Here is a 24945-nt window from a genome sequence, read left to right as displayed (position 1 = left end):
TCCTATTCTCCCTGTGGGAAATCCGTTAAGTAAAGTTGTGAAGGAAAAAGCAGGATCTTGGAAAAGGACATGCCCCAAATCAAGAGGGGAGGGAGACACTGCAGGTGAGATGGGGGTTTTGTTGGTGGAACTGCAGACAAGATTCTAAACCAATTTACACCATAACATGGCCTCAAGAGGGTCATGCTATCATGCCTAACCACATGCAAAGAATCACCCTTGATAAAGCAACCAATTCTTAAAAAAATTGTATTTGAGAATAGTTTTTAAAAGCAATCCTCAATTAAATTTTCAAAACACTTTCTTAATTGACTCTCGTGAAGGTAATGTTTGTTTATATGTTGATGTGAAAATTTTCAAAATATTTTTCCTCTTTTTAATTGCTATGTAAAATGTTTTGAAAAAACAAATTGAAAACGGTTTAATTTTGATTTAAAAAAACAATCATTTTAATATATTTTTGACAAATTGTTTTTTAGAAAACATTTATGAAAAATAGAAAATTATTTTTAAATTGTTACCAATCAGATCTTGAGTTATTGAATTTATATGTACCAAATTTTTAATGTAAGTCGTTGACATGCATATTATGACTTGAATGGTTAAATAATGATACAGAGAAATAAAGGTAAAAATATTAAAAAATTATACTTAAATACAAATAAATAAAATTTAAATAAAGTATAAGTAAATTAAACCATTGTTATAATCATACATGATTTGTGAGTCCTACTTAGATTTAGATTTGATGAAAGGACACTTGTTCCCAACATGTTGGAATGGATGGTGATATGTCTCTTCCTTATCTCCACTTATTGGATTTCATGATCCCTTCTAAGATTGTTTTGTACAATTGTCTCATATGACAAGATGTTATCAGTTGACACACATTGTATCATTTCATTGGTCATACTAAATCGATTTAGTTAGTTATGATTCAATTCATGTTTATAAAAAACCCTACATAGTTATCATTTGGAAGAAGGAAGAGAAGAAAAGAATTTTTTATTTCTCATAAAATATTATCTACTATTTTCTCTTTTTATAATTTTTTTTTTCTCCAACCCTCCTACCTCTTAATTCATCCATTGTACCCCACTCGCGAATCAGCACATCTCATCATCCATGTGTGTGGAGTCCTCTTATTAAAGAATCTAGATCTTTTCTTTCTTATCTGAACAAATCTAGAACTCATCCAATCAGGTCCTTATATTGACTGTGATTCAGAGGGAAGACAGTCTAATCAAATCTTTGAATACCTTTTCTCTTCATCCAAAATGCTTTACTGTTATCATAAATAGGTAATGGAACATGTGACGCTAGAAAACCCCAACCGACCGTTAGAAAGATTCAAAAGGTAGCCGCCTTTTCTATTTGCTGTTTCATGACAGACCAATAAGAATGCAGAGTTTAGTGGAAAACGCGATTAGTCAAAACCGTGGTCTGTCCTTGTTCATCACACAGGACGAAGAAAAACCCCACAAAAACTTCTGACGACAGTGGTGGAAGCTGAGAAAAAATGGGAAGGCTCAGCGCAAAAATCGATTATGAAGAAATCAGGATTGCTCGAATCTTGGAGAACCAGGTAGATTTTTTCTCAAATTCTCTCTTTCATTTGGTTGAGATTCACTTGAACAAGTTGAAGGTTTCTATGAATCTCTCTTTCATATTTGTATTGTTTCTGATGAATTAGGCGAAATTGGCCTCCCTGGGATTGAACAAAACCCTCGCTGATCTCCGAGCTGTTGCTTCATCCGCGAAATCTGTCAAATCCCATGTGAGAAAAGCACCCAAAATTTACTACAGTGGCATGCCTTTGCGTCGGTCCAGTCGATTAACGAAGGCTTCAACCACTGAGTCTCCTTCCGGCCACGACTCCTTGCGCCGGTCCAATCGGTTGAGAGGAATACCCCGGGACCCGATATCGTTGCCACAAGGTTTTGCTTTCGTGTTTCTCTTTGTGCATTTGGTTGATGAGAAAATGTGGGAAAGGAAAGCGAAAACTGTTGCCGTCAATTTGTTATTGGGCTTTCTATCACTTGGAAAGCAAGAAACATAACTTTCTTTTCCTTTCATTGTTTTTCTTGGCAACCAAAAAGGAGGGTTGTTGATTTCCAATTACTTTTTCCTTTTTGTTGCCTTAAATCTTCCCTAGTGACGATTTTCTTTCCCTGAATGCAATTAGGGAAAGTGGGTGTTTCAAAGAAGAATAGAGAGGAAGAGACCAGACCTGCAAATATGCCTTTGGTGAAAGTTACGGCTTTGCAGGCTCAGTTGTCGCCTGACATTATGATCCAGCGTTGCAATAGCAAGAACAGGGGAAGTGTTTATAGCCCTGTTTTCGGAATCTGCTGCCACTTCTGCAGGTTTTGTTATACTTCTAACACTTTGTTTTTTGATTTCTGAATGAGTGATCTAAATGTAGGAAGTGATCTAAATCTGATGCATATGTAGGATTTTCACATAATATATAATTTGATTTTTCTAGCTAGGGTTGTATAAATGGATGGATAAGACATTTGATCATTGATGAAAAAAGAATGAAAGTAAAAAAGAGATTAAAGATAATCCTTCAAAGAATTCACTATACATCACATGGTCCTCCATCCAATCATGAGCATAATGAGGGACATGGTCCAAAACCAAATTCACTGATCATCTAATTTCTTGTATCTTTTCATTGGGCACAATGTGGGAGATGGGCCAAGCAGTCACAGCAGGCCCTATACATCCAATTTCTTGTATCTTCAATGAGAAAAACTGTCCCCTTCAAATCTGAGACATGAATCAGATACACTAGGTCATAAATACTTGGGTAGAATGAGTCTTACCCCTCTCATCTTATAATGTTTTCCCTTCAACTATTGTGATTGTAATTTATTACCCTGCCCGCCATTCCTGACTAAGGAATGAAGTAAGGGCCAACCTATCTATACTATGAGCTATTCCAATCCTATGACCATATTTACTTAAGCCAAAATATCTCTTTAAATAGCCTAATGGGGTGATAGCTTATGCTCCTTTCATTGTATGCTTTACACTTCTGTTTTTGTCTTACAGTTCTTACTCAAGGCAACGTAAGATTGTTTATCCTCATTCTAATGTCTAAGGCCTTTACCTTTATTATGTTCCATGTCCAAATGCTCAACTTAATTATATGATTTTGTTTTTGAACTTTGAAGCCTATTTGGGATAGGGTCTAGAACACGCCTCCCCATCCTGACCCATTTCCGCCTGAGACAGGCCACAGGGGCCATAACTGGATTATAATGGCACTGATATGGTCACATAATAGAAGAGGCTAATGACAAAGATAATTTGGACCAGTAGTGATAATTTTAATGGCAGCATATTTGGCTTCCATAGTGGTTTGATGAACTGTGGGCTGTTTTTTAGTACCATTAGTTATGTCTGAACCCCAAAAAGATGCAACTACAAATTGAGGATCTCTAATAATCACAAGACCTAACCCTATCTGCATCTGGGTGTGCAAACAAAGAAGAATCGTTCAAAATCTGATAACATAATTCATACTGCCTTTTACACATCTTAAGATTCTGTTGACAGCTTCAGGGAGAGTATATGTTTTCATTCAAAAACAAACCTGATTGACAGTATAGCAGAGATCCAGACAAGACACTAGGATAATGTGTTGCATGCACAAGCAGTTTACTACCATGGTGAGAGAGTTTGGATTCAGTAGATGTTGGGTTTTAAGAGGCTTTACTTTGATCATAATGTTATGCTCACTTAGATATAAAGCATATTTTTGACTGAGCATGATTGTGTTGGATTTGCGGGTTAATTTGATGCCCAAAAAGAAGTCTAAAGCTGCAGGATCTTTAACAACAAACTGAGAAGATAGAGAGAGAACAAGCTGATCAGTGCCTAGTTGATTTCTTTTTCGGTAGAAGGTATTTCCAAAATATTTATAAGTTTGAACTCCCTAATGAGGAGTGTTAGTTGCTGGAAGAAGTATCAGTATCACTGCTGGTAATGCAGGAAGAATGATTTGAACTGGCATACCATGCTCGCAGACTGTTTGAACCTAAATAGGACCTTGTGTAGCCCAATAACATGGATATACTTATCTGGATGAATAAAACTACCTGTTGTCAATAGGCTTCTTCAGATAGGTAACGGTTGTATAAATCATACCATCATGAGAAAGCATAATCAAGAGACGGGGGAATTTAGAAGACAAGACGCCTCACTAAAGTTGCAACATCTTTTGTTACCCTACTATACCCATTTGCACCCAATTACATTCATGTTGGGTGAGCAGGTAATGTGGACCAAGCACCAGTTTCCAAAAGAGCATTGAACTGTTTCAGCATATTACATCATGCAGATATTGACTAGAAAGCTTCAGTTGCACGGATATACCAGGAGTCATGGAAGAGGCCAAGCAGGATGGTGTAGCATTGCTTTCTCTCTTCCAATAATACTTACTTGATAACCCATTTGTTGTTCGCATGTAATTCCTGTCTTGCACAAAACTCATTGCTAAAAATGTTCTTTATCCACAAGAAATTCATTTAAGCATTAAGGTTTTTGGGTCAGCTTTTGGCTGGTTAAATTTTTGGGTCAGTTTTTGGATGGTTAAGCTAAGCTTTGAGAATTCTGTGTCTGTATTTTTGTGCATTTTTTCTTAAAAAAACTAGAATGAATGTTAGTTGCAAGGCTTAAACTTTTGTGGTCTGCACATATTGTTACATCCATTTAAGGCTCAGCACAGCATCTGTAAGATTTAAAGTGTAGTCTTTCAAATATGAAAGGATTTATTTTTTATTTTTTATTTTTTTGGGGGAACACAAAATGCAGGCAAAAGAAGTTATGCGGTGAAGAAGGTTGCAAGAGATGCGGTAATCTTGACATAGATGAGCCATGTATAGGTTAGTTTCTATGATAATCCTTTGTGCATCCTGAATTTACTTCAATGTTTTAACATTTTTTTTTAATTGAACATTTACCAAGCAGGAAAGACGGATTGTTCAGTTTGTCATTCTAGCAATGGTGTTCTTTGCCGTGCCTGTCTCAAAGTTAGATATGGTGAAGGTAAGTTTCAAGTATACTCATGACCAACATCTTTTAGTTTCAATGAATATGTTTTGGGGCGAAAAAATGTGTCATTTTTTTTTTCAGAAGAATCACTTTCATTTACAAAATAATAAAGACGGAGCCATTCTGAAGCTTTTTAATATGATTCCCTTGTAGAAATGGATGAGGTGAGAGCAAACAAAAACTGGATGTGCCCACATTGCATAGAAGAAAAAGGAATAAACCCGAAGTGGATATGTAACAGGTATTGTGGATGGAATGGCTGGATGCTGACCTATCAAAAAAAAATGGCTGGATGCAGTTTCTTTTTCAGAACTAATTGGAAGATCTCATTCTTTTTCTTCCTTTTTTATTGATAGTTCATTCTGCCTAAAGAAGAGAAGGATGGCTCCAACTGGGATAGCAATATTCAGAGGTTTGTCTCAACTCTATTTGTCTAAATGCTAGTGTTTGTTTTTGCTGTGTACATGATTCGAATCCATTTTCATTGTTAACCAATACTGTTTATATGTCATTGGATTCAAAGCTCGGGAAATGGGATATAAATCAGTGGCACATCTCATCATGGATGAGCTCCAACAGACACAGAACAGAAGAAGATGAGGGGATTCATGCTGAAAATGTAGATGTACTTTGGAAGTCAATGTAATGATGCTAAACTAAGTGGTTCTAACTTCTAACTCCAATCCCATGTAGAATTAATTGGTAATGGTGATGCCTTGTGTACAAAATTTGAAGGTTAGTAGAATTGATTGATGCTTCATTGTAAGTTTTTGATGCTTTTGTTTAAACTGGCTCTTATCTTGGTAGCTTATTGCCATGGGCTTAGGCCTTTTCTAAGCTCATGTAGACAACAAGTTAAGGTGCTTGATATTGCTAAGTCTGTCTTTTCCATCCACTTAACTAGTTAGGCCAATGAAGGCAACACTTTCAAAAAGAAAGCTTTATATTGCATAAGGAATACTTTACAAGGCTAGAAACTCTCAACATACTAGGTGACTTAGCTAGATGAGACCACCTCCTATTTCTAAGCAGTTGTGAAACTCTTTATAACTCGTAAATGTTTCACTCTATCTTGTAGTATGTACAAGATGACTTTGGAACACTTTAAAATAATAAAATGCCCCACGCTCTTTGGTTGCCTCCCATCCTCATGTAGAGATGTGTGGACATCTCTAGGCTCCTTTAAAAGCTTTCACGTTCCTCCACTAGTAGCTAAGTGTAGATGACTCGAAGAGGTTCAGAAACTTTTGTACTCCTTTGTATAAGTTTAAGGGAGGGTCATTTGAACAGGTTGTGACATTGTGCTCTTTAATTCAATCTTTCCATCCATTGCTATATATTTTTTTAAGTCATGTTTGGTTTGTTAGATTTAACAAGGGTTTGGCTATTAATTCGATAATGTTTAACAAGAACTAATATAGGATAAGTGATAGGAGAACTTGTTTAAGTTTTATCCCGTATCCCAAGTATAAGACAAATTATGTTTGATTGTTGAAAAATTTGATGGAGGGGGTAAATTAAAAGGAAAATAAAAAATATAAAAATATATATTTAAATCAATAAATTATTTTTATGTGTTATTTTAACAACATTTAACTTATTTTAACGCTTCTATATAAAAGATTAAATTATTAAAAAATGTATATATTTCTAATTAATTTTAATTACTTTTTATATTTTTCTATAGTACAACCAAATATAGAAAAAAAAATCATTTTATTTATTTATTTTTTTCTTGGTACATACCAAACATAACCTTGTCTTTTAATTGCCTCTATATAAAATATAATAATCTTAAGTTAAAATACACTAATAATTCTAAATTAATATATATGATCTACATATGCTATGAATTATAAATTCATTTATTTCATCCATTCCCTTTCTCAATTTTTTTTTATACTACTCATTTTTTGCAAAGAAAAATATTTTTTTGATTAAAAAAATAATTTTTTAGCTTGAAAAGCAAAAACTTTAAAAAGAAAAAAAAGAAGATAAAGGGGATGTCCAATATAAGAATATCTAAAATTTGTTTTACTATAAATTGAAAACACCTTTCAATGGGTTTTAGGATTAAAATTTTATTTAAGAATTCAAATATGAAAATAGTTTTATAAATTTATTTCTATTTACACATAATACAAAAGTCTTAAAATATTATCTATTCAAAATATTTTTTTAAAAAAAACTAAAAATATATTAATTTGTTTTTTAAAATAATTTATCTATAAAACAAAATTTTAAATATATTTTCCATGAGCAATTTATTAAAAATATATTTTTAAAATTATAATTTTTTTTATTATTCTATAGAGTCTTGATCAATAAAAATGGAATTCACGTATCTTCAAACCCTGGAAAAGGTATTATTTCTTTCACAGAAAATAATATAGGAAACAACATGCAGGCATCTCTGGAGGTACAAGTTTCCACTTTTCTATTTCTCCAATTTTGCCTGAGGTAGAAGTTCTGCTTCGCATTGTTTTTTTACTTTCTTTGAAAAAAAATAAAGAAAGAAAGAAATAGAACAAAAAATAAAAAAATAAAAAAGGTAAGGGCGGTTTGTTTCATGTTTTCAAGAATTGTTTTCTATTCTTGAAAACAAAAAACTAGTTTGGGAAAGGGAGTGTGTTTTTGTTTTTTGTGTTTCATGTATTTTAAAAAACCGTTTTTTTAGAATAATAAAAAGATGTTTTCATTGTTCAAATAATAGATTATCTTTCATGTTTTCTTATCTATTTTTTATGTTTCTATAAGGTGAACTCCACTCAATCATCACAATCTCACCCGCAAACCATTTATTCTTCCTTAAATTATTGAAATTAATATACTTACACATAGTGATAAAGTCATCATTTGTTTAAGAAAATTATAACTGATGTAAAAATTTCAAAATAAAATATTTTTTAATTTAAATAAATTGTGTATATGAAAATTATTCATACATTTATATTATAAAGTTAATGAAAGAAAACATTTTATTAATTAAAAAAAAACTTTCAAATATATTTTTTGTTTACTTATTTAATTTTTTTTTTATTAATTCAACTAAATATGTTTTCGAGAACAAAAACTGTTTTCTATAATTCAATTCCCAAAAATATTTTTTTTTTCTGAACAGAAAAAAGTTGTTCTCAAAATTTAAAAAATATCAACTAAATAGACCCTAAGGTTTTTTATATTCCAAGAAAATAAAAAAATAAAAAGAAATTTTATTTATTAATACGATCACTGCAACTTCACTGTACCTAACTTCACCGTAGAGAATCCAGAGTCTTCTTTAAAACTTCAAAAACCCTCTGCTCTGAATTCTCAAAAACCCCTTCGGCAATGCTAGCATTTCTACCCATTTCTAAGTCTCCGTTAATTTCAAATTCTGCGCTTCCCTTCAATACATTCCGCTTGAGACCTCCCAAATGGCGTCGCTGGGGTGTAATTAGAGCTGCTCGATCTGATTACTATTCCACCCTGAATGTCAGCAGGAACTCGACTTTGAAGGAGATTAAGAGCTCTTACAGGAAACTTGCTCGTAAGGTTTGTTTTTATTCTGTTTTTTTGTTTTGTTGCTGGGAAAAATGTGGTGAACGAAAATAATTTGCTGGTTGGTTCGTTTTTATTGGCTTATGTGTGTTCGGCCGTTGAGAAAATGTGGTGATCGAAAAGAAATTTTTTTATGACAACCTCCAACCTCTCTCCACTAAACTTGCTTTTATCAGGAAGATTTGGGTTTAGGTTTATTTATTTGTTTACTTACTGGGAGATTGAGCCGAAGAAAGGATGATATTCAATATTTTTTTTTTTTAAATTTGCTTTTTTCTTTTGCTTGGCTTTCACGGACACCAAACAGAAGGTGGTGCACCACTGATTGATCTTTAATTGTTGCAGAAGGAAATGGAATTTTAAGAAAAACCGAGCTTCCTGGTCTGCTTAATTTCTTCTTGTTTCTTTGATTTTCTTCGAGACCAAACAGACGGTAGTGCCTTTTTTGTTGCTGAAAAAATGTGGAAAACGAAAGAAAAGTTTAGTGGAAGATGTACTCAATACTCAATTGGGCTTGTTGCAGCTATCTGGCGGAGTCGGGCTGAATTTTTTGTTTTGGCCAAACGAAACAATAGAAGGCATAAGATTCAAATTTTTATTATTTATTTTCATCCTCCTATTTTGTTCCTGAGGAAAGCTAGGTAACGAAGAAAAATGGAACAGTTCACCAAGACTCCCACTCATCTGGGCTTATTGCCGGTGTAGTTTAGATGGATTTTTTTTGGGGGGGTTTCCTGAAAATGAAGTAATATATAAGGCATAAGCTTCGACTATTATTTTATTTTATTTTTATATTCCTTGGTTTGTTTGGAAACCAAACAGGGGAAACTGCTGGTTTGGTTTCTGAGAAACTAAGACTAATGCAGCTAACTAGCATTCCTGAAGTGAGTTTTCCCTCTATTTTTCCCTTCCTTTTGTTTCATTTTAACCTTTTGAGGGCAAACACCTAAGAGGACAAATCTCAGAAGATTGATTTTGTTTTCTTTTTTTCTTGTTTTTACCTTGGCATTTTTTTCTTTATAAGTGTATAACCAAACACTGACTAGGAACAATTTCATTGAGAGCTGAAAAATTTGCTGCACTGGTGAGTTGGTGTGGTGTGAGGGTGGTGGTGTTCTGTTAGCCATGTGACATCTTAATCTTATGCTACCTTTGCTGGAACAAATATGATTTTGAAATACTTTAGAGTGGGACTTCAGACCAAGAAAACCCCTTAAATTAATAGAGAGGTTGGAGAAAGTTCTAATAAAAGGGATATCGCGCATAAAGCCACAGTTTTAAGTAGTACTCCCGTAATTAATCATATTGTACTTATTAAATTTGATGAGCCTGTGAAAGCTTTGTCACAATTGTGCTCTTGACTATAATACACTCAAATTATGAACACATGCATTGTGTTTATTGAGTTGATGTTAATTCTTTGAGCTGTTAGCTGTACGAAATCTAACATTGCTTGGTTTATTGTTAAGAGAAGAAAGTAGGAAGAAATCGAAGATAAGAGAAGAAAATGTTTCTTTATTTTTTCAGTTTGTTTTTGCAACAAAAATTTGGAAGGAAAAATAAGCAGGAAAGTACTCTGATATTGAAAAGTACTTGTAGCTTGTGCTTAAATATTGTAACTGGCTTGTCTTAGAAATTTTCCCTTCAAAATCTGTTCTTCTTTGCAAGAAATAGTTTGGTGGGCTTGGGAGAGAACTTTTCTTATCTGTCATGGAGTGTGTTAGGCATTGTATAAAGGAGGCATCATTGTCTGTAGTGGATTCTGTTGATTGATTGGGTGCTGACTCTGCTGAGTAGAAGAGAGAGCGTTTGTTTCTCACATCTTTTGTTCTTTTTTTCTTTGGCATTCTTTGGATACTTTTTGTGTACTTAAGTGCTCTTTCATCTATGCACTTTTTATTAATATATGTCGTGTGTTTATCATTTAAAAGAAAAAAGAAAAAAGGCAAAAGAAAAGAAAAAGGAAATCACTAGTTCTCATATTTTGCACTTAGCCATATACACATTTGTATATGTTGATTCTTGAGTCATATATGTGATTTTTTTGTGAAGAATTACTATAAAACCTAAACCATAAACTCCTGTTCTGCAACAGTACCATCCAGATTTGAACAAGAGCCCTGGAGCTGAGGAAAAGTTTAAAGAGATAAGTGCTGCATATGAGGTGACCTTCCCCCAAAAAGTGCTTTTTTCACTGCTTAGTCTGCTACCCTTTTACCTTATCCTAAAAGTTCACTAGTAAAATCTGATAATTCTGCTGCATTTGCTTTATTGTTCTACTCTTCCTTATTGACTTTTAACAAAGCATCTGTGTAGGTCCTATCTGATGATGAAAAAAGGTCTTTATATGATCGCTTTGGTGAGGCAGGTTTAGAGGGAGAATATGATAGGTCAAATGGTGGTTCAAAGGGGGTAAGATTGTGCTTTCAGAAGCATCAATATTAGCATAAGTCTTTTTGCTCATGTTAAGAAAGTTTCTGTCTCTATGTTCTATGGCAACTTGTGGCTGCCGCCTTACCTCCAAGTCATGTCACGTAGTTGTTGATGTATTATTACTTTGTTGCTTGTTTTATGAGATCATCTCATTCTTTCAGGTGGACCCTTTTGATTTCTTTGATGCATTTTTTGATGAGTCAAATGGGCCTTTTGGAAGATGGGGTGAACCAGGAGGCATGAACTTCAATTCGAGAAGCAAGGGCAACCAGGGGCTTGATGTTCGGTAATTATTTACGTTCACAAGTACTATTAGTTTCCAAGGAGGCTTACAAAAGTTGATAACTGGATCCTGAGATGCATTTAAGAAAACCAATATACTTTTTTTTTATTCCCAACCTTACTGACTCCAATCATCCTGGAATTTGATATTATTTTAGTGATCAAATGAGTTTCGAATGATACATGATTATAAAGACAGGAATTTGGAAAAGAGTTCCATTTCACATAATAAATAAGTTTTTCATACATTAGCAAGTGAAGCTCATTGCTCTTCTCTTCTAGGGGTTGAGAATGCTCAATCAGTTTTCTTTGTTGAATCACTCAATCTATCCACTTAAAGCCTTTGTCACAAGAGGAAGAGAAGAAGAGAGTGTATTTATGTTTAAGTTTCATAAGCTTCTTTTTTGCCTAGTAGCTGAAAGTATTATTATCAAGAAACTAGAAAATGTCAGTCTGTCCATAATCATCATTTTTGGTTATCTATAGTTTATCCGACAAATAGTCTACAGATTTGTCTCATTTGTATGCTTATCTATTTAAACTTTCATCTGCTTAAGCATAAAGCTTACATTACCTATGTTATTTTTTCTTTATAGGTATGACCTATTTTTGAGCTTTGAAGAATCAATTTTCGGTAAACAGGAGGAGATTGAAGTTTCCTGTTTTGAGGTATGCGACAATTGTGGTGGAACAGGTGCCAAATCTAGCAGTTGCATAAAAACATGTACCAACTGTGGAGGTAAAGGAGGGGTGATGAAGACTCAGAAGACGCCATTTGGAATAATGTCTCAGGTAATTTGACATAATTTAACTTTAAGGAGAATTAGTGATTCAATAATTGGCTTTGAACTATCTTTGTCCTAATTCAAATGTTCTAGTATAGGTTATAAGGGATATTGGTAATTCAAGTGTTCTACCTTGGATGGTAAGGAATATTGATTATTATGTAATATATATTCTTTTTCATGACAATGCAACATGTTGAGACTTCATAGAATTTATCTAACATTCTATTGAATGTAAGCAGGGAAACGGGTTAAGTGATTTTAGGTCATATCTAGATGGTTTGTTATTAGAGTTGTCATGTTTATGCTAGTTAAGTAATTGAATTGATGTATTTTGCAACTTTATTGCTATTTCTTGGCAAATGAACGTTGTTGTAAATTTCCATGTACTCCATGAATTAATGTCACTCTTAGATAAATCAAACTTTTCTAATGATTCAAAGTTTAAAAGTTTGTATACTTCCATTTGATGTTCTGGCTTTATCCTTCAATCAATCACTACAGCTTCTATGATAACTCTAGTTTTATCTCTGCCAAAATTTGAAGTATGGTCACCATGAATAGCTTAATAAAATGATAATGGTACTTATTACTATTTCCTACCATTCGTTCTTCTTATATTTGACTTCCTGCTTTTGACTTTGCTGTATAGATGATATTGCATTATTTCTAGGTATCTACTTGCTCAAAATGTGGTGGAGATGGTAAAATAATCACAAGTCACTGCCAAAGTTGTGGTGGCCATGGTAAAGTACAGTCAAAGCAAAGTATTGAAGTGATCATCCCACCTGGTGTTAGTGATGGAGCCACAATGCAAGTTCGAGGAAAGGGAAACTTTGATAAGAAAAGGTGTGTATTCCAATGAAGATTTTGCTCACATTAAATTTTGTTTTTAATTGTAGATGCCTTCAGATGTTTAAAGCTCTGCCAGATGGCTCCAGAGTTGGTGTTGCTTGGTCACACCTACACTCCTTTTAAATTGGCTCTGTATTGTTGTATATCAGTTTGAGAAATGTGCAGACAGTAATCTAATGAAAGCAAAATAGGAGAAATAGAACAGAATGACATGCATATCAAGCTATAAGTTGAAAATTTAGGTTTATGGCTTCCAGAAAGGGGAAAAAAGAATGATCTTGTTATATTTTCAACCAAAGTTGTGGTTCTCGATTTTAGACAAGTATGTTGGCAAAACCCTTTTGTTTAAGGAACCAAATATTGAAGACGCTTCCATTTTTTTGAGGCCCAACCAGATTATGTGTCTACTTAAGTTTTATGTGTTTAGTTCTTATTGTCATTCACATTCTAACATCTCTTATGCTTCTTAAGCCTCTCTGGATCCTGTGCAAATTGCCCAAAATGGAACCCTGTTATTCATGTATCTTTTTAAAAGATTATATTGCTCTTTTTTTTGGTGGTTTCCTTGTTTATTTATTTGGCATTCCACTTTTGTCTTAACTTAACAGTAACAAAGACCTAAATCTAATAAGATTGTCCCAGAGCAAGCTTGTTACACTGGCCTTTTCTTTCTTTCTTATTCATTATCTATTAAATGCAGGGGCATGGCCGGTGATCTATATTTAGTACTCCATGTAAATGAAAAACATGGAATTTGGAGGGATGGTCTCAATCTTTACTCAAAGGTTAATGTTGATTATACTGAGGCAATATTAGGGACTGTTAAAAAGGTAATAATGGTTCTTAGCTTTACATTGGGCATGCAACAAGCGTCTAGTGCACTTCTATCTAGATTTTTTTTTTCCTGATAGCCATCATCAGTAACATCTGGTATTATTAGGTTCCACCTATACAATGTTTTGTCCTGTATCTACCTTTTCTGATTCTGCATTTATCACTAGTTAAAACTGTTAGTTTGAAGTACCTTGTAGGCCCAACTCCTAACAAAAGTTTTTAGGAAAGTTGGTATCTTAACAAAACCATTTGATTGTTGACTTCTGCATGCTTAATTGATTATTTCCTCAACTGGGTGGTTCATGTGGTGAAAACTTGAATACCAGTCTATGTCATGCTATCAGCAGGCTCCTTTAGAACTTGGCATCATTCTGTGTGTTATGATACACAAAATGAATGCATAAAGAATATCAAAAGAGTAAGAAATATGGAAATAACAGAAAATAAATGTTCAAAATGACATGCACTATAGTGCTGGTACATTAATGTATGGGTTTTGTAAATTGAAGACATTATCCTTTCCTATAGGCATTTAAACTCATACAAGATTAAGCTTCATCCTTGTTTACCTTCACCATCAGAAGTTTCTTTCATATATTACATAATATCTGCCCAATCAACTTATACTATTTTTCAAGTTGAGAGGGAATAATTCTGAAAGTCCTTTTCTAATTGTGTTGCTGAAAATTAAACTTGGTTATACATTTTAACAATAATTCCTTCCTTCTTTTCCTTTACTCATATTTCAGCTGCTTGAATGCTTTGTTGCTTCAGCAGGATTTTATATTATGTTTACTATTCTGCCTTTCCTCATGTTTTGCACTGGGTTGGGGTAGGGATCCTCAAATATCCTAATATTTTTCTAAGAGGCATGACTAGTAGCTTTTGTGTGGTTTGGAGTTACTTAAGATGGTTGACTTGGAAATTTTAAACTTCAGGTGGAAACCGTGGAGGGTTTGAGAGATCTTCAAATTCCTTCTGGAACTCAGCCTGGAGATTCAGTAAAATTGTCATACATGGGGGTCCCGGACATCAATAGGCCCTCCAGACGAGGTGACCATAACTTTGTTGTGAATGTTCTGATCCCAAAAGATATCAGGTAAAAGTCCTTTTAGATTTAACATTTTATCAAAATTTTTAATAAAGTAGTATCATTTATCATACAGCTTTTCATATGAATGTTTTTTTATTCAACTGTTAACATGTAACCTTTCTTTTGATATTTTCTTTAATTACCATTCATGGTCATGAATCTGTTGAATATGCAAAAGCTTTGTTCAAGATGCAAAGCTCAAAATGTTTGTCAGTTTCAATTAGTATCCACATAACTGTTACAGCTGTAATATCAGAAAACATAATATATGAACTGAAGCATATTTAATTTCTAAACTATCAGATTTAGAAGTATCTGGTTAAATTTAAGGAAAAAGAAAGGGAAAGCCTGTGGAATATTAGAAGTGCCCTTGGTGGAGATCCCTGTACAAGGGATTGCTATTGTGTTGTCCAATTCAAACTGTTTGGTTCACCACTTGAGAAGAGAAGAGAAAGGAATGTTAAGAAGAGCAAACTTGAACAAATGTCCTCTGTTTGCTTATGATAGAAAGTGGAGAGAATGGAAGAGAAGATAAATGAGCTGTTTGTGAATCTAAGGAGAAATATAAAGAAGTGAAGCTCTCACATCTGAAAGACCTCTCCCCAAAGCTATTACATATGTATAGAGATTAGAGAATGATGCATTCTAATCATGGCCCTCACTAATGTAACATATCCTTTTCAGCCTAGAAGCTAAGGTTGTGTTTGCTTTGTTAACTTAATGTTGAATGTAATTTACTTTCAAACTTTAGATGATTTATTTTTAACTTTTTTTGTCACTTATTACTTATTTTTAAAATTTTTTGACTGAATAGAAAAAACCAAACTATTTGGCCTTTTGTTGAATGCTAAAAATAACTTTCTGAAACTACCAAAAGACAATTCAACATGATCCTCATCCTATTAATACTTAATACTTAACAGAAATAAAGTAATAAAAAAACAAACAACTTAATACTTAATACTATTAAGTTTTATTTAGAGTTAATTTAAATTAAGTTGTATTTAGATTTAATTGAAAAAAAAAAACCACCTAAGTGTTGTCTTGTAAAGGTTGAGACATATGTAGCTAAGACAGGTTTACAAAGAAAAACAGAGATTGCTTGAGAGGAGAACAAGAAACAGACAATAAAACTGATGAGCTCCAAACACTACCCAAACTTTATTAATTCTATACATCTCTGCTTGCTTGAGATAGATTATTTAGGTTTATTTAAAATCTATTGCACTCTATGGGGAAATTGATTGCATTTATTGCTCAATAAGGACTCTGGTGTACAATGGTTTCTCATGGTGGGTTAAGTGAGTGCTTAAGGTTGAGGGACCTACCTAGATGCCGGAGTGTCTTGAATGGGACAGGCCAGGAGTTTGAGGCAGTATTTACCAATGCTTGGGAAGAGATTTGTGTTGGCTATTCATGAATATTAATGAACATTAATGATCTATTTTGGCTTGAAAGGTAAGATACAAGGTGTCTTATGGTTAGCACAAAAATGAGAGAAGGGGTTTAGAAATTTGTGGAGGCACTGGACTGCTGGGGAGACCAAGGTGGGACTGGGAAGAAGGGGTTCACCTTGGATATTGTCATTGATTTAGATTCTTCTGTGGCCAAAGAAAACTTCTGGTAAAGGTGATTGTTGGGTAGGTTGGGAAGCTTTAGTGACCTGGTACCTTATTGGGGAAAGTTGCAGGAATGGGACAGTGAGCTATAGAAGGTGTGTTGGGGCAAGTGAAAGCCTACCTAGGCAAACCTTAAATTTCCAAGGCAAGTAACTCAAAATGTAACTTTCCTTTATTCATTCCATAATTGGTAAACTGGACCTTATTCGTAGGCTTAGAAAACTTTATAGGAAGTAAAGGCTTCTAATACAAGACTAGCCAGTTAGTAACTAGATTTGACTCAAAATTAAAAAAAAAAAGTTTTGAAGTTTCTAGTTTTTGGAGCATTTATCACATTTGTCATGCCTACTGAGACTATTAGCAGGTTGTTTATCTAGATCTTGATAGCTTGATCATTGATGGACATGATTTGATAAATTATCTTATAACTCATTTGCTATTTCAACCTAATATGGGCAATGACAGTGACACAGAACGCATACTTGTTGAGAAGTTGGCTTCAATGAGGACAACCTGCAATGACCAGCCAGTTTCTTCCGAGGGTACTGAATTTCTTTTCAAGAACACTACTGGAAAACACCAGATTTCCTTTCTTTTCAATAACACTAGTGGACAACAGTTGATAATGAGTGAAGATTTGTTTGAAGGTTACTTTACTTGTTTGATAGATTATTCAGGTTTAATATCTTTTCTCTTATTTGTATTTTTCCAGGTCCAGCTAAGGACCAAAAACATCATGCTTCACCTAAAAGGAGTGAACATGCTCCATCTATGTGGAAATCAATCAAGAACTTCTTGTGGTATATTCAAGACCTATGGTTCTTTGTTTTATGCTCTACTTTTTCTTTTCCTCTTTCTTTCTTCTTTCCCTTTCTTGTTATTTTCAAAATTTAATAATCGCGTATCCCTTTGTTGGGAAGAAAAAAAAATGTTTATACCTAAATTTCTTGTGGTTGCCTCACAAAGAAAGGTCAAGGTACTTCAATGTCCCTTGCCAATTTTACAACTGGACATGTTAGCTAACCTCAGGGCTAAGTTCTTTGTGAAGATTAACCCTAGACTAAGTTCTTTTAAGGATGTTAATTTGGAGAGCAATATGAAACCAAAGATGATTTGTCTTCCACTAGGAAACGAAGAGCATTTTGGAACTGAAGATGGGTAACTCTAGTCTGTTCTATGCTGAAAATGGATCCCTAGGCTTTTGTACTATAGAAGTTTCCATCCACAATCAGTGTGAATAAGAATGGGAATAGAGGAGTCCTTTGTCTAAGATTTCCTAAAATGGCATTCCAAACCCTAGCTTCCTATTAATCAGCACAACATATCAACCAAGTAAAGACAAACCATTGTCCACTTGCACCATCTTGATTCTAGACCCAAAGTCTTTCATGAGTGTTGCATGATCCAAGAAAGCCTAGTCTAGATGACTCTAGGTTTTTTTTCGAAGTCTGCTTGACTATGCCTTATCTTTAGAAGAGATATTGGATTTCTCCTTTTAGGTATCAAAGTAATAAAAGTGGAATAGTTCTCCGTCTGATGATACCCTTTGTGCAAAATTCCCAAAACATCTTGATCACATCCTTTTTGATGACTCCTAAGAATCTTTAAAAATGCTACAGTAAAACCATTTCAGTTCTAGTCTTATCCTTGTTTGTTTGAAGAAGGGCATTTTTAATTTCTGCACCTAAGGTTTGTTCAGCCACCAGTCTGCTCTGTTGAAAAATGCATTGCTTAAACAAACAATAAGCATTGCAGTTTTACCCTATACACATGTTTTGTAGGTGATTGCATGTACCTGGGGTTTATCCTTAGTCCTTGGACCTGATAAGGATTGGTGTGGGGTTTGCCTCGTTATCAAAGAAAAAAAAAGTACAACAATTAAATCAAATTGCAATGAAGATTCCAGAATAGATTAACTGATGTAGATCCAAAATATCAAAGATACAACTTTCCCCAATTTGTTTAATCTATTTCTCAAAAAATCAAATGCTATGAAATTGAACTGAGGAAGTCCCATGTGTACATGGGTGGCATCTCATTTTGGTGCAATTTGATTTAATACCTCATTAAAAAAAGTTAATGCAACTTTTAATTTAATTTCTTTGTTTATACATAAAATGTTACATTGGTAAGTACAATAATGTTTAGGCAAAAATTTTTGGGATGTAGTCCACTAAAGGTATTATAAGAAAAACAAGTAAAAGAAGTACTGAGAATGTGCACACCTATTTGATAATGCAAGTCCATGAATCTCAAGTTGGTTGTTTTCCACGATTCTTTAATTACCACTCACACGAACATGTTATCAAAAACTGAATTCATATTCTGCCAATGCAAGCTCTAAACTATTTGCACTCCACCAAATCACCTGAATCCATGAGCAATACATGATGCTTGGGTTTCTAGTTTTATTGAATGATTTTCTAATCTCACAAGAAGTACAAAAAAGGTTTTTGGTGGCTCATAAAATCTCTCTTGATTTCAATAAACCCCAAGATCTTGTGTGATTCCCTATATGTTTCCAGATCCTTGTTCTCATTCTCTCACTCAAGTTCCCTATCTATAGAGAATTATAAATGAAGAAGACCCTGGCAAGAACTTAAATCAATCAGATTGGTAGAGTAATAGATGATATAGGTTATACCAATTGCTCATAGGCTTGATCTAGCATTGTCCACTGTTATGCTCGATTGATTGATTGATTGAAGGTGTCCTCCTTTGTTTCAACTCAATACACCATTACTTTCAATTAATAATTTAAAATATTCCCAAAAACTCTTCATTTACTTACCATACCTAGATTGCTGGTAAAATTCATGTTGATGCACACAGTCCACAAATAAGCCTTCTAAATTTTTACTATTCTACTTGGGTATGCATGCTATTTGAAATTGACACTTTATTACATATGTTTTACTACAGATTAGCCTACACATTTTCTACAGAGTTTTTTGGCTTCAAAGTTAAAGCCAGATAGGTTGGGTTCTGATTCTATTTATGCATCCAAATAGACCCTTTGCTATGGTGATTTTATAGGTGCTATTTTTTAGTTTCCTTAGTAGTTTTTGACTAAAACTACCTTTCAAGATGGCAAAACATAGAAAATGAGGTCATATTTTGAAATTAGGGGCAACCTGATCAACAAACCTCTTAACTCCATATGGGATCATGGGCAGGTAAGATCTCTAGTAATTGTTAAGCCACTTTGTTAAAATAACTGAAGCTATTGTACATCTGGACCACTTTACTTCATTAGTTAAATAGTTCTGTGGTTTGAACATCCAGAATAGAATGGATGGATATAACTCTCCATGCATTAAAACAATGTATAGAACTCTCTAAAAGATTGAGGTATGTGGTTATTTATTTGTTATTAACATCATACAGTTATGCATCAAATGTCAAATCTGGTGTGTTGGGATGGTTAGTCTATGATTACTTCAACTCTGTATGAGAGTCTGTGATTGTTCTGATGCCATATAAGAAGATAGTAAAGCATATAACTAAGAGGAATAAGATTTTCAGAATAACCATTGCTTAATTCACAGGAGGAACCCGTCCAGAACAAGTTTTGCTTCAGTTAGTGTGGATACTTCAACATTATTGCAGAGATGTAGCAGGCCAGATTCCTCACTCATGATCTCTTTATTGACGGTTTTCATCATAACATGTATATTTACCCTGATGGGTAAGAGTAATACTGCAAATTATTGCCTGAAAAGAGAAAAGGAAAGAGACTATTCTCCTCGTTACCATAGAACAATAAAAGAAAAGCACTAGGGAACACCCCCCAGTATATTCCTTGGTAGTCTTATAACTGTATTAGACTCAGGAACTGGATTTTCATATCAGTTTTTTTCTTGTTAGCAAAATCTGTCTCTTTGAAGGCTGTTTTACTTTTACATTATAGTTCCTTCTGCCTTTGTAGAGCTTCAGGGCCTTTACAACAATAGATGAATGATTGATTTGTCAATCTGAGGTTGCTGCCATAGGCAAGAGTGTTGGTTGCCTAATTGCATTATTCAAATCTCTTTTTCTTCTGTCATGATTGTATATTCAAACAGCTACAAATTAGAAATGTATGTGATTTAAGCCCTGGATTTGAACCTTCAAACTATATTATTATAGCATTGATCTGGGAGATATCATGTGTAAGCTTATGGCCACGAAGGAACTGGGAAGCAGGACGATTTGTCTGCTTACCATTAAGGTGATAAAAGGCCGCATATCCAGAGAGGCGCAGCAAACAGCAAGGGGAATAACTTCCATGGTTGAAAAGGTATGAATTCTGAAATTATTTGTCAGATCCTCATGGAAAAATGCTACTTCACTTAATAGTTGACTTAATAGATTTAAGCCTAACATTTAGATGGTATATAAATAGAGCAGAACTGGGTCTGCATCTTCATGTTCTTTTGGATGTAGAAATGATGATATCATATATATGATTTTGGATCCTAGATTTGAGCTCATTATCTGCTGTTTGGTTTTCAGAAAATTCAGGGAAAATAAAATCGGGAGGAAAAATGTGAGGAAAGAAAAGTGAGGATGTTCAAGTCCAAACTTTTCTCACATTTTTTAAAGAAAATGAGGAGAAAAATCTTTTAACACTCAAGGTTTTTTTTAGCATTTCCTTGTTTTACCTTTTTTCAAGGTACTCTTAACTTAAGAATATTGCTTTTTGAAAACTTTATTTCCTTATCTTATTATTTTTTTCATGAATAAAATGTATTTTAAATATTTTTTGAATTGTTAGTACAAATGCTAGGATGTGGGGTAAAGGCATGAGATCTTGCTTCAACTATTGCCCAACCAGATCTTGGAATCTTAAGAGAATAATCATAATATCTAATCTAGAACGATTAGATCCATGGGGGGGAGACAAACAGAGTGAAGGAAGAAGCTAAAAGAGGAAATTCAATGGCATAAACCTACAAAAACATCAGGGAGACATCAACATATAGATGTCAATCTACTACAAAAACATAGGCTTAATCCTCATCCTTCAGTTTCTGAACCCGTCGGTCGAGCTCGTCGATTCGGTCCACGAGCTTGGTGACAGAATAAAGCAACCAGTAGAAGAGCAAAGCAGCGGCAATCAAGGTGGCGTTGCGCTGGCTCTTCATCATGGATTTCTGGTGGCGGAGGTGGTCGGAAGGAGAGCAGTGGTGGGAAGAGCAAGTGGGTCGAGTCTCGTACTTCCAGTAGATGTCCATCAGCAGGAACAGGCAAAATGGAACCACTGAGAGGAAGGGTTTTAGGAGGGCTTTGGTCACTGATATCAGACCTTTCCGCAGAGGGTTTATGGGTTGTGGGAGGGTTAGCAGGAGGAGCATTATGGCCTCGGCGCCGGCGGCGTACCCGAGCACCACCCATTCTAGGGCCATTTTGGTGGGATGGGGTTGTTAGGAAGGTTGGAAAGTTTCGGGGTTCGGAGGAATGAAAGGATTGAGAGCGAGAAAGGGAATGAAAACGAAGAGCTTAAAAAGAGGGTTCCTTGCTTGCTTAGGGATGAAGGAATGAGGAAGAATGCAGTGTGGACTTCGTAGTTGGTCTATTTAATTAAATGTCAAATTCACATACCGTTTGGATGTCATGAAACTTCGTCGCAAAATCGAAAATAATTATCATTAATAAGAGGGCCACGTACCGTACACGTGGAAGAGCCAAATCTTGTCACCTAGATTTTTTGGTTTCATTGTTTTGAATTAGAATCCATCAAATTGTGTGCCATATGGAAGATATTTTATTATTTTCTCATGGGTTTACAAAAAAATGCCAAATGAAATAATATGAAAATAGTACTATTAATGTGACAGAGAAATACCTTTCAAATATACAACATTAATTTTTTTTTTTTATGTTGCTTATTTTACAAAATAATTTTTTTTGATTAAAATATTAATTTTATGGTTTAAAAAAACTAATAAATATTTCAAACATATATTATAAAATGATTATAATATATGTATATATAAGAATTATTTTTATATATTGAATAACATAATATAAAAAAATATTTATAAATTTATTATTTTAATCACGAATATTGTCAAATGAAAAAGAGATTTTATATTTTTTAATGGTAAAGAGTGAAATGTAATATAATTTTTATTTTAAATAAACATTAGACATTGAAAAATAATATATATTTTATTTTTATTTATTTTATAAATTAAATATAAGTATAACATAATATATAATATTATATAAATTAAATTTTATGTTTATTAAATATAATATCTAATGACATCATAATCATTGAGAATAATATCTTAAGATTTATATTTTTTATTAAATAGAATATAATAACTTAAAATATACATATCTTATCGTATTTCAATATCTAAACATAAGTTGAGGAGTAATGAGGGAGTTAAAAAGGTAAAGTATAGTCGAGGTCCTCAGCGTCACTGGTGGTTTGTCCAATCGTTAACTTTAGGGCCCCACTGGATTAATCAAGGTGTACGTAAACTGATTTGGACACCCACGGTTATTTTGAAAAAAAAAAAAAAACCAATTAGTGGTTATCCAACAAAATAATTATACTAACTTCTACTTAAAATCCTTCGGAAGTAGACTAGGATAGAAAATTTATTGGTTATGAAGGAATTAATTTCTTCTTATCCCATCCCTAAAGGAAAGGAAAAGGCTATGTTCCAACCTCCTTAGAAGAGGAAGAATTTGTAAATAAAGTAGCAGATTAAGTAGCCAAATTACAAATATATTATAGAAAAGCTCAATAAATTAATTCCTTGAAAGAAAAGGGTCAAGAAGTAGATTTAGATAAAATGGAAGAAGGGTTTAAGAGCCACCTAATGGAACCCTAGAAGTTAATAAAGGAACTTGGTGGAAAAAAAATGACTCCCATGGCTCTAACAAAAATGTACTACCACGTGCAAACTTCAATAGATTTGCGATATGAAAGAAAATTATCTCCATGATAATTTATCAAATCAAGTTTTAATCAATTCAATTAGAATTTAGAACCTAAAATTACATTATATAAACCAATATAATTGGAAAAATGCAAAATTTTATGCGTTGGGCTCTACTTGGGCCTCAACATGGGAGCCATAGTTGGGTCCTGTACATGCGTGTGGGCCATAAAGTTGGTCTAGGCCTTGTACGTGCGCACCCATATCAAGATTTTTGGGCCCATCTGCGAACTTAGTTTGCCAAATTTTATGTCAAAATTAAATTAATCATTGCTTTGCTAGGTTTGATTTTTTTGGAAAGTACGAAAGAAAAAAAAATGTTAAAAAACTAATTTTTGCATATTCAATCTTTATCAATTATAATTAAAATTAATAAGAAATTTATATATATTTTTGAATTAATTAATCTCTATAAAGAAAAGTTCAATAAATAAAATAGTTTGAAATATGAGATAAAAATAATTTATTAATTTTAATTTTTTTTTCTCTCTATTTATTTATTTATTTTTTACTTTTTTATATTTTCTCTCAAACTTTGCCGTGAGGAAGTAAACATAACTTTAGGTAAAAGATGTTGAGAAATAAAAAAGAAGAAGAAAAGAAGAGACATGGAAAGTGGGATAAGAATCAACTTCAGCCATGGAAACTCATAGTCAATGAAGTAGCACAAAAGAAACCTGAAATTTCAATGTTGAGACATCAAGGTTGGTTTTTCCCACAAGAAAAGAAGATTGGAAAATGGCGCACCTTCTTCAAGCTTCGTTGTCCCTACAATGCAACTAAAGAGGAACCCAAAACCCTAAATTTTTATTTTTATTCTCATTCTAAAAAATAATTTAGACACATTAATGAATAATATTTCAATCTTTCAAAAATAATGGTTCTTTATAAATATGTGCCTCTACTCTATGCTCATTGTGTTCAACCACCACACTAGGACTAGCTTGTGTTGAGGGTCGCCTAAACTCGACCCAATAGGTATAATTCTAATGAAAAAAAACAAAAAAAACAAAATTAGATTAAAAATAAAAATTAATAAATTATTTTTATATTCATCTTCAGACTTAATTTATTTAATATCCCTCGTATTAAATAATTTTAAAATAAATATTTTTTTACCAATTTTAATTATATTTGAACATTGAAGAGTTAACCTTAAATTTATTAAGGTAAACCCAAAATCAAATTTTAGGCAAACTACTAGATAAGGTTAAAATTTTAGGCAAACTACTAGAGTTGCCTAAAATCCAAGAAAACATCGAAAACTTACTAAATAAGGTTAAAATAATAAAATCCAACACACACCATTCCTTGGCCTTTACTTTTCTTGTTACGTTTACCAATTTTCTTGTATCCCTCAATATTTTACCAAATCACAACTACCTTTTCCATATTCTTACCAAGATTTATTCTACCCACTTTTTTCATTGAAAGAGCAATGGAAGTAAATGAAGGTGCAACCACAATCTTGAATGGTAAAGAAAGTTGATTGGACTTGTTGG

The 24945-nt window shown here is 33.4% G+C and overlaps 3 protein-coding genes across 3 annotated transcripts; 2 read left to right on the top strand and 1 right to left on the bottom strand.

The window, feature by feature from the left end:
- Nucleotides 1-1212: 1212 nt before the first annotated feature.
- On the top strand, nt 1213-5830 carry LOC100254209 (uncharacterized). The gene is made up of 8 exons (XM_002279042.5): nt 1213-1585; nt 1694-1937; nt 2186-2366; nt 4825-4895; nt 4981-5058; nt 5218-5305; nt 5421-5476; nt 5588-5830. The coding sequence occupies exons 1-8, from the start codon at nt 1520-1522 to the stop codon at nt 5662-5664; spliced, it is 861 nt and encodes a 286-aa protein (XP_002279078.1). The 5' UTR covers nt 1213-1519; the 3' UTR covers nt 5665-5830.
- A 2483-nt stretch (nt 5831-8313) lies between these two features.
- LOC100249102 (uncharacterized) lies at nt 8314-20622 on the top strand. Its single transcript, XM_010665408.3, has 11 exons — nt 8314-8598; nt 10700-10768; nt 10921-11016; nt 11199-11323; nt 11916-12111; nt 12778-12953; nt 13660-13789; nt 14732-14892; nt 16971-17047; nt 17218-17305; nt 20054-20622. The coding sequence occupies exons 1-11, from the start codon at nt 8395-8397 to the stop codon at nt 20283-20285; spliced, it is 1554 nt and encodes a 517-aa protein (XP_010663710.1). The 5' UTR covers nt 8314-8394; the 3' UTR covers nt 20286-20622.
- Nucleotides 20623-21277: 655 nt separating this feature from the next.
- Nucleotides 21278-22132, bottom strand: LOC100264712 (uncharacterized). Its single transcript, XM_002282936.4, has one exon. It carries the CDS (start codon nt 21890-21892, stop codon nt 21497-21499), a length of 396 nt encoding a protein of 131 aa, XP_002282972.1. The 5' UTR covers nt 21893-22132; the 3' UTR covers nt 21278-21496.
- Nucleotides 22133-24945: the final 2813 nt, after the last annotated feature.

This window comes from Vitis vinifera, chromosome 17, assembly GCF_030704535.1.
Source record: "Vitis vinifera cultivar Pinot Noir 40024 chromosome 17, ASM3070453v1".
In the NCBI taxonomy this organism is placed as follows: Eukaryota; Viridiplantae; Streptophyta; class Magnoliopsida; order Vitales; family Vitaceae; genus Vitis; species Vitis vinifera.
Note: the sequence above shows the minus strand (reverse complement) of the source record. Positions and strands in the feature narration are given on the sequence as shown.

Bases quoted from the DNA above. Each gene is read 5' to 3' on its own strand.
- LOC100264712 (XM_002282936.4), bottom strand. From the start codon at position 21,892: ATGGCCCTAGAATGGGTGGTGCTCGGGTACGCCGCCGGCGCCGAGGCC.
- LOC100254209 (XM_002279042.5), top strand. From the start codon at position 1,520: ATGGGAAGGCTCAGCGCAAAAATCGATTATGAAGAAATCAGGATTGCT. The intron at 2,367-4,824 runs GTTTTGTTATAC...CACAAAATGCAG, and splicing joins ATCTGCTGCCACTTCTGCAG to GCAAAAGAAGTTATGCGGTG. The intron at 5,477-5,587 runs GTTTGTCTCAAC...TTGGATTCAAAG, and splicing joins TGGGATAGCAATATTCAGAG to CTCGGGAAATGGGATATAAA.
- LOC100249102 (XM_010665408.3), top strand. From the start codon at position 8,395: ATGCTAGCATTTCTACCCATTTCTAAGTCTCCGTTAATTTCAAATTCT. The intron at 13,790-14,731 runs GTAATAATGGTT...TTTAAACTTCAG, and splicing joins TATTAGGGACTGTTAAAAAG to GTGGAAACCGTGGAGGGTTT. The intron at 14,893-16,970 runs GTAAAAGTCCTT...GGGCAATGACAG, and splicing joins CTGATCCCAAAAGATATCAG to TGACACAGAACGCATACTTG.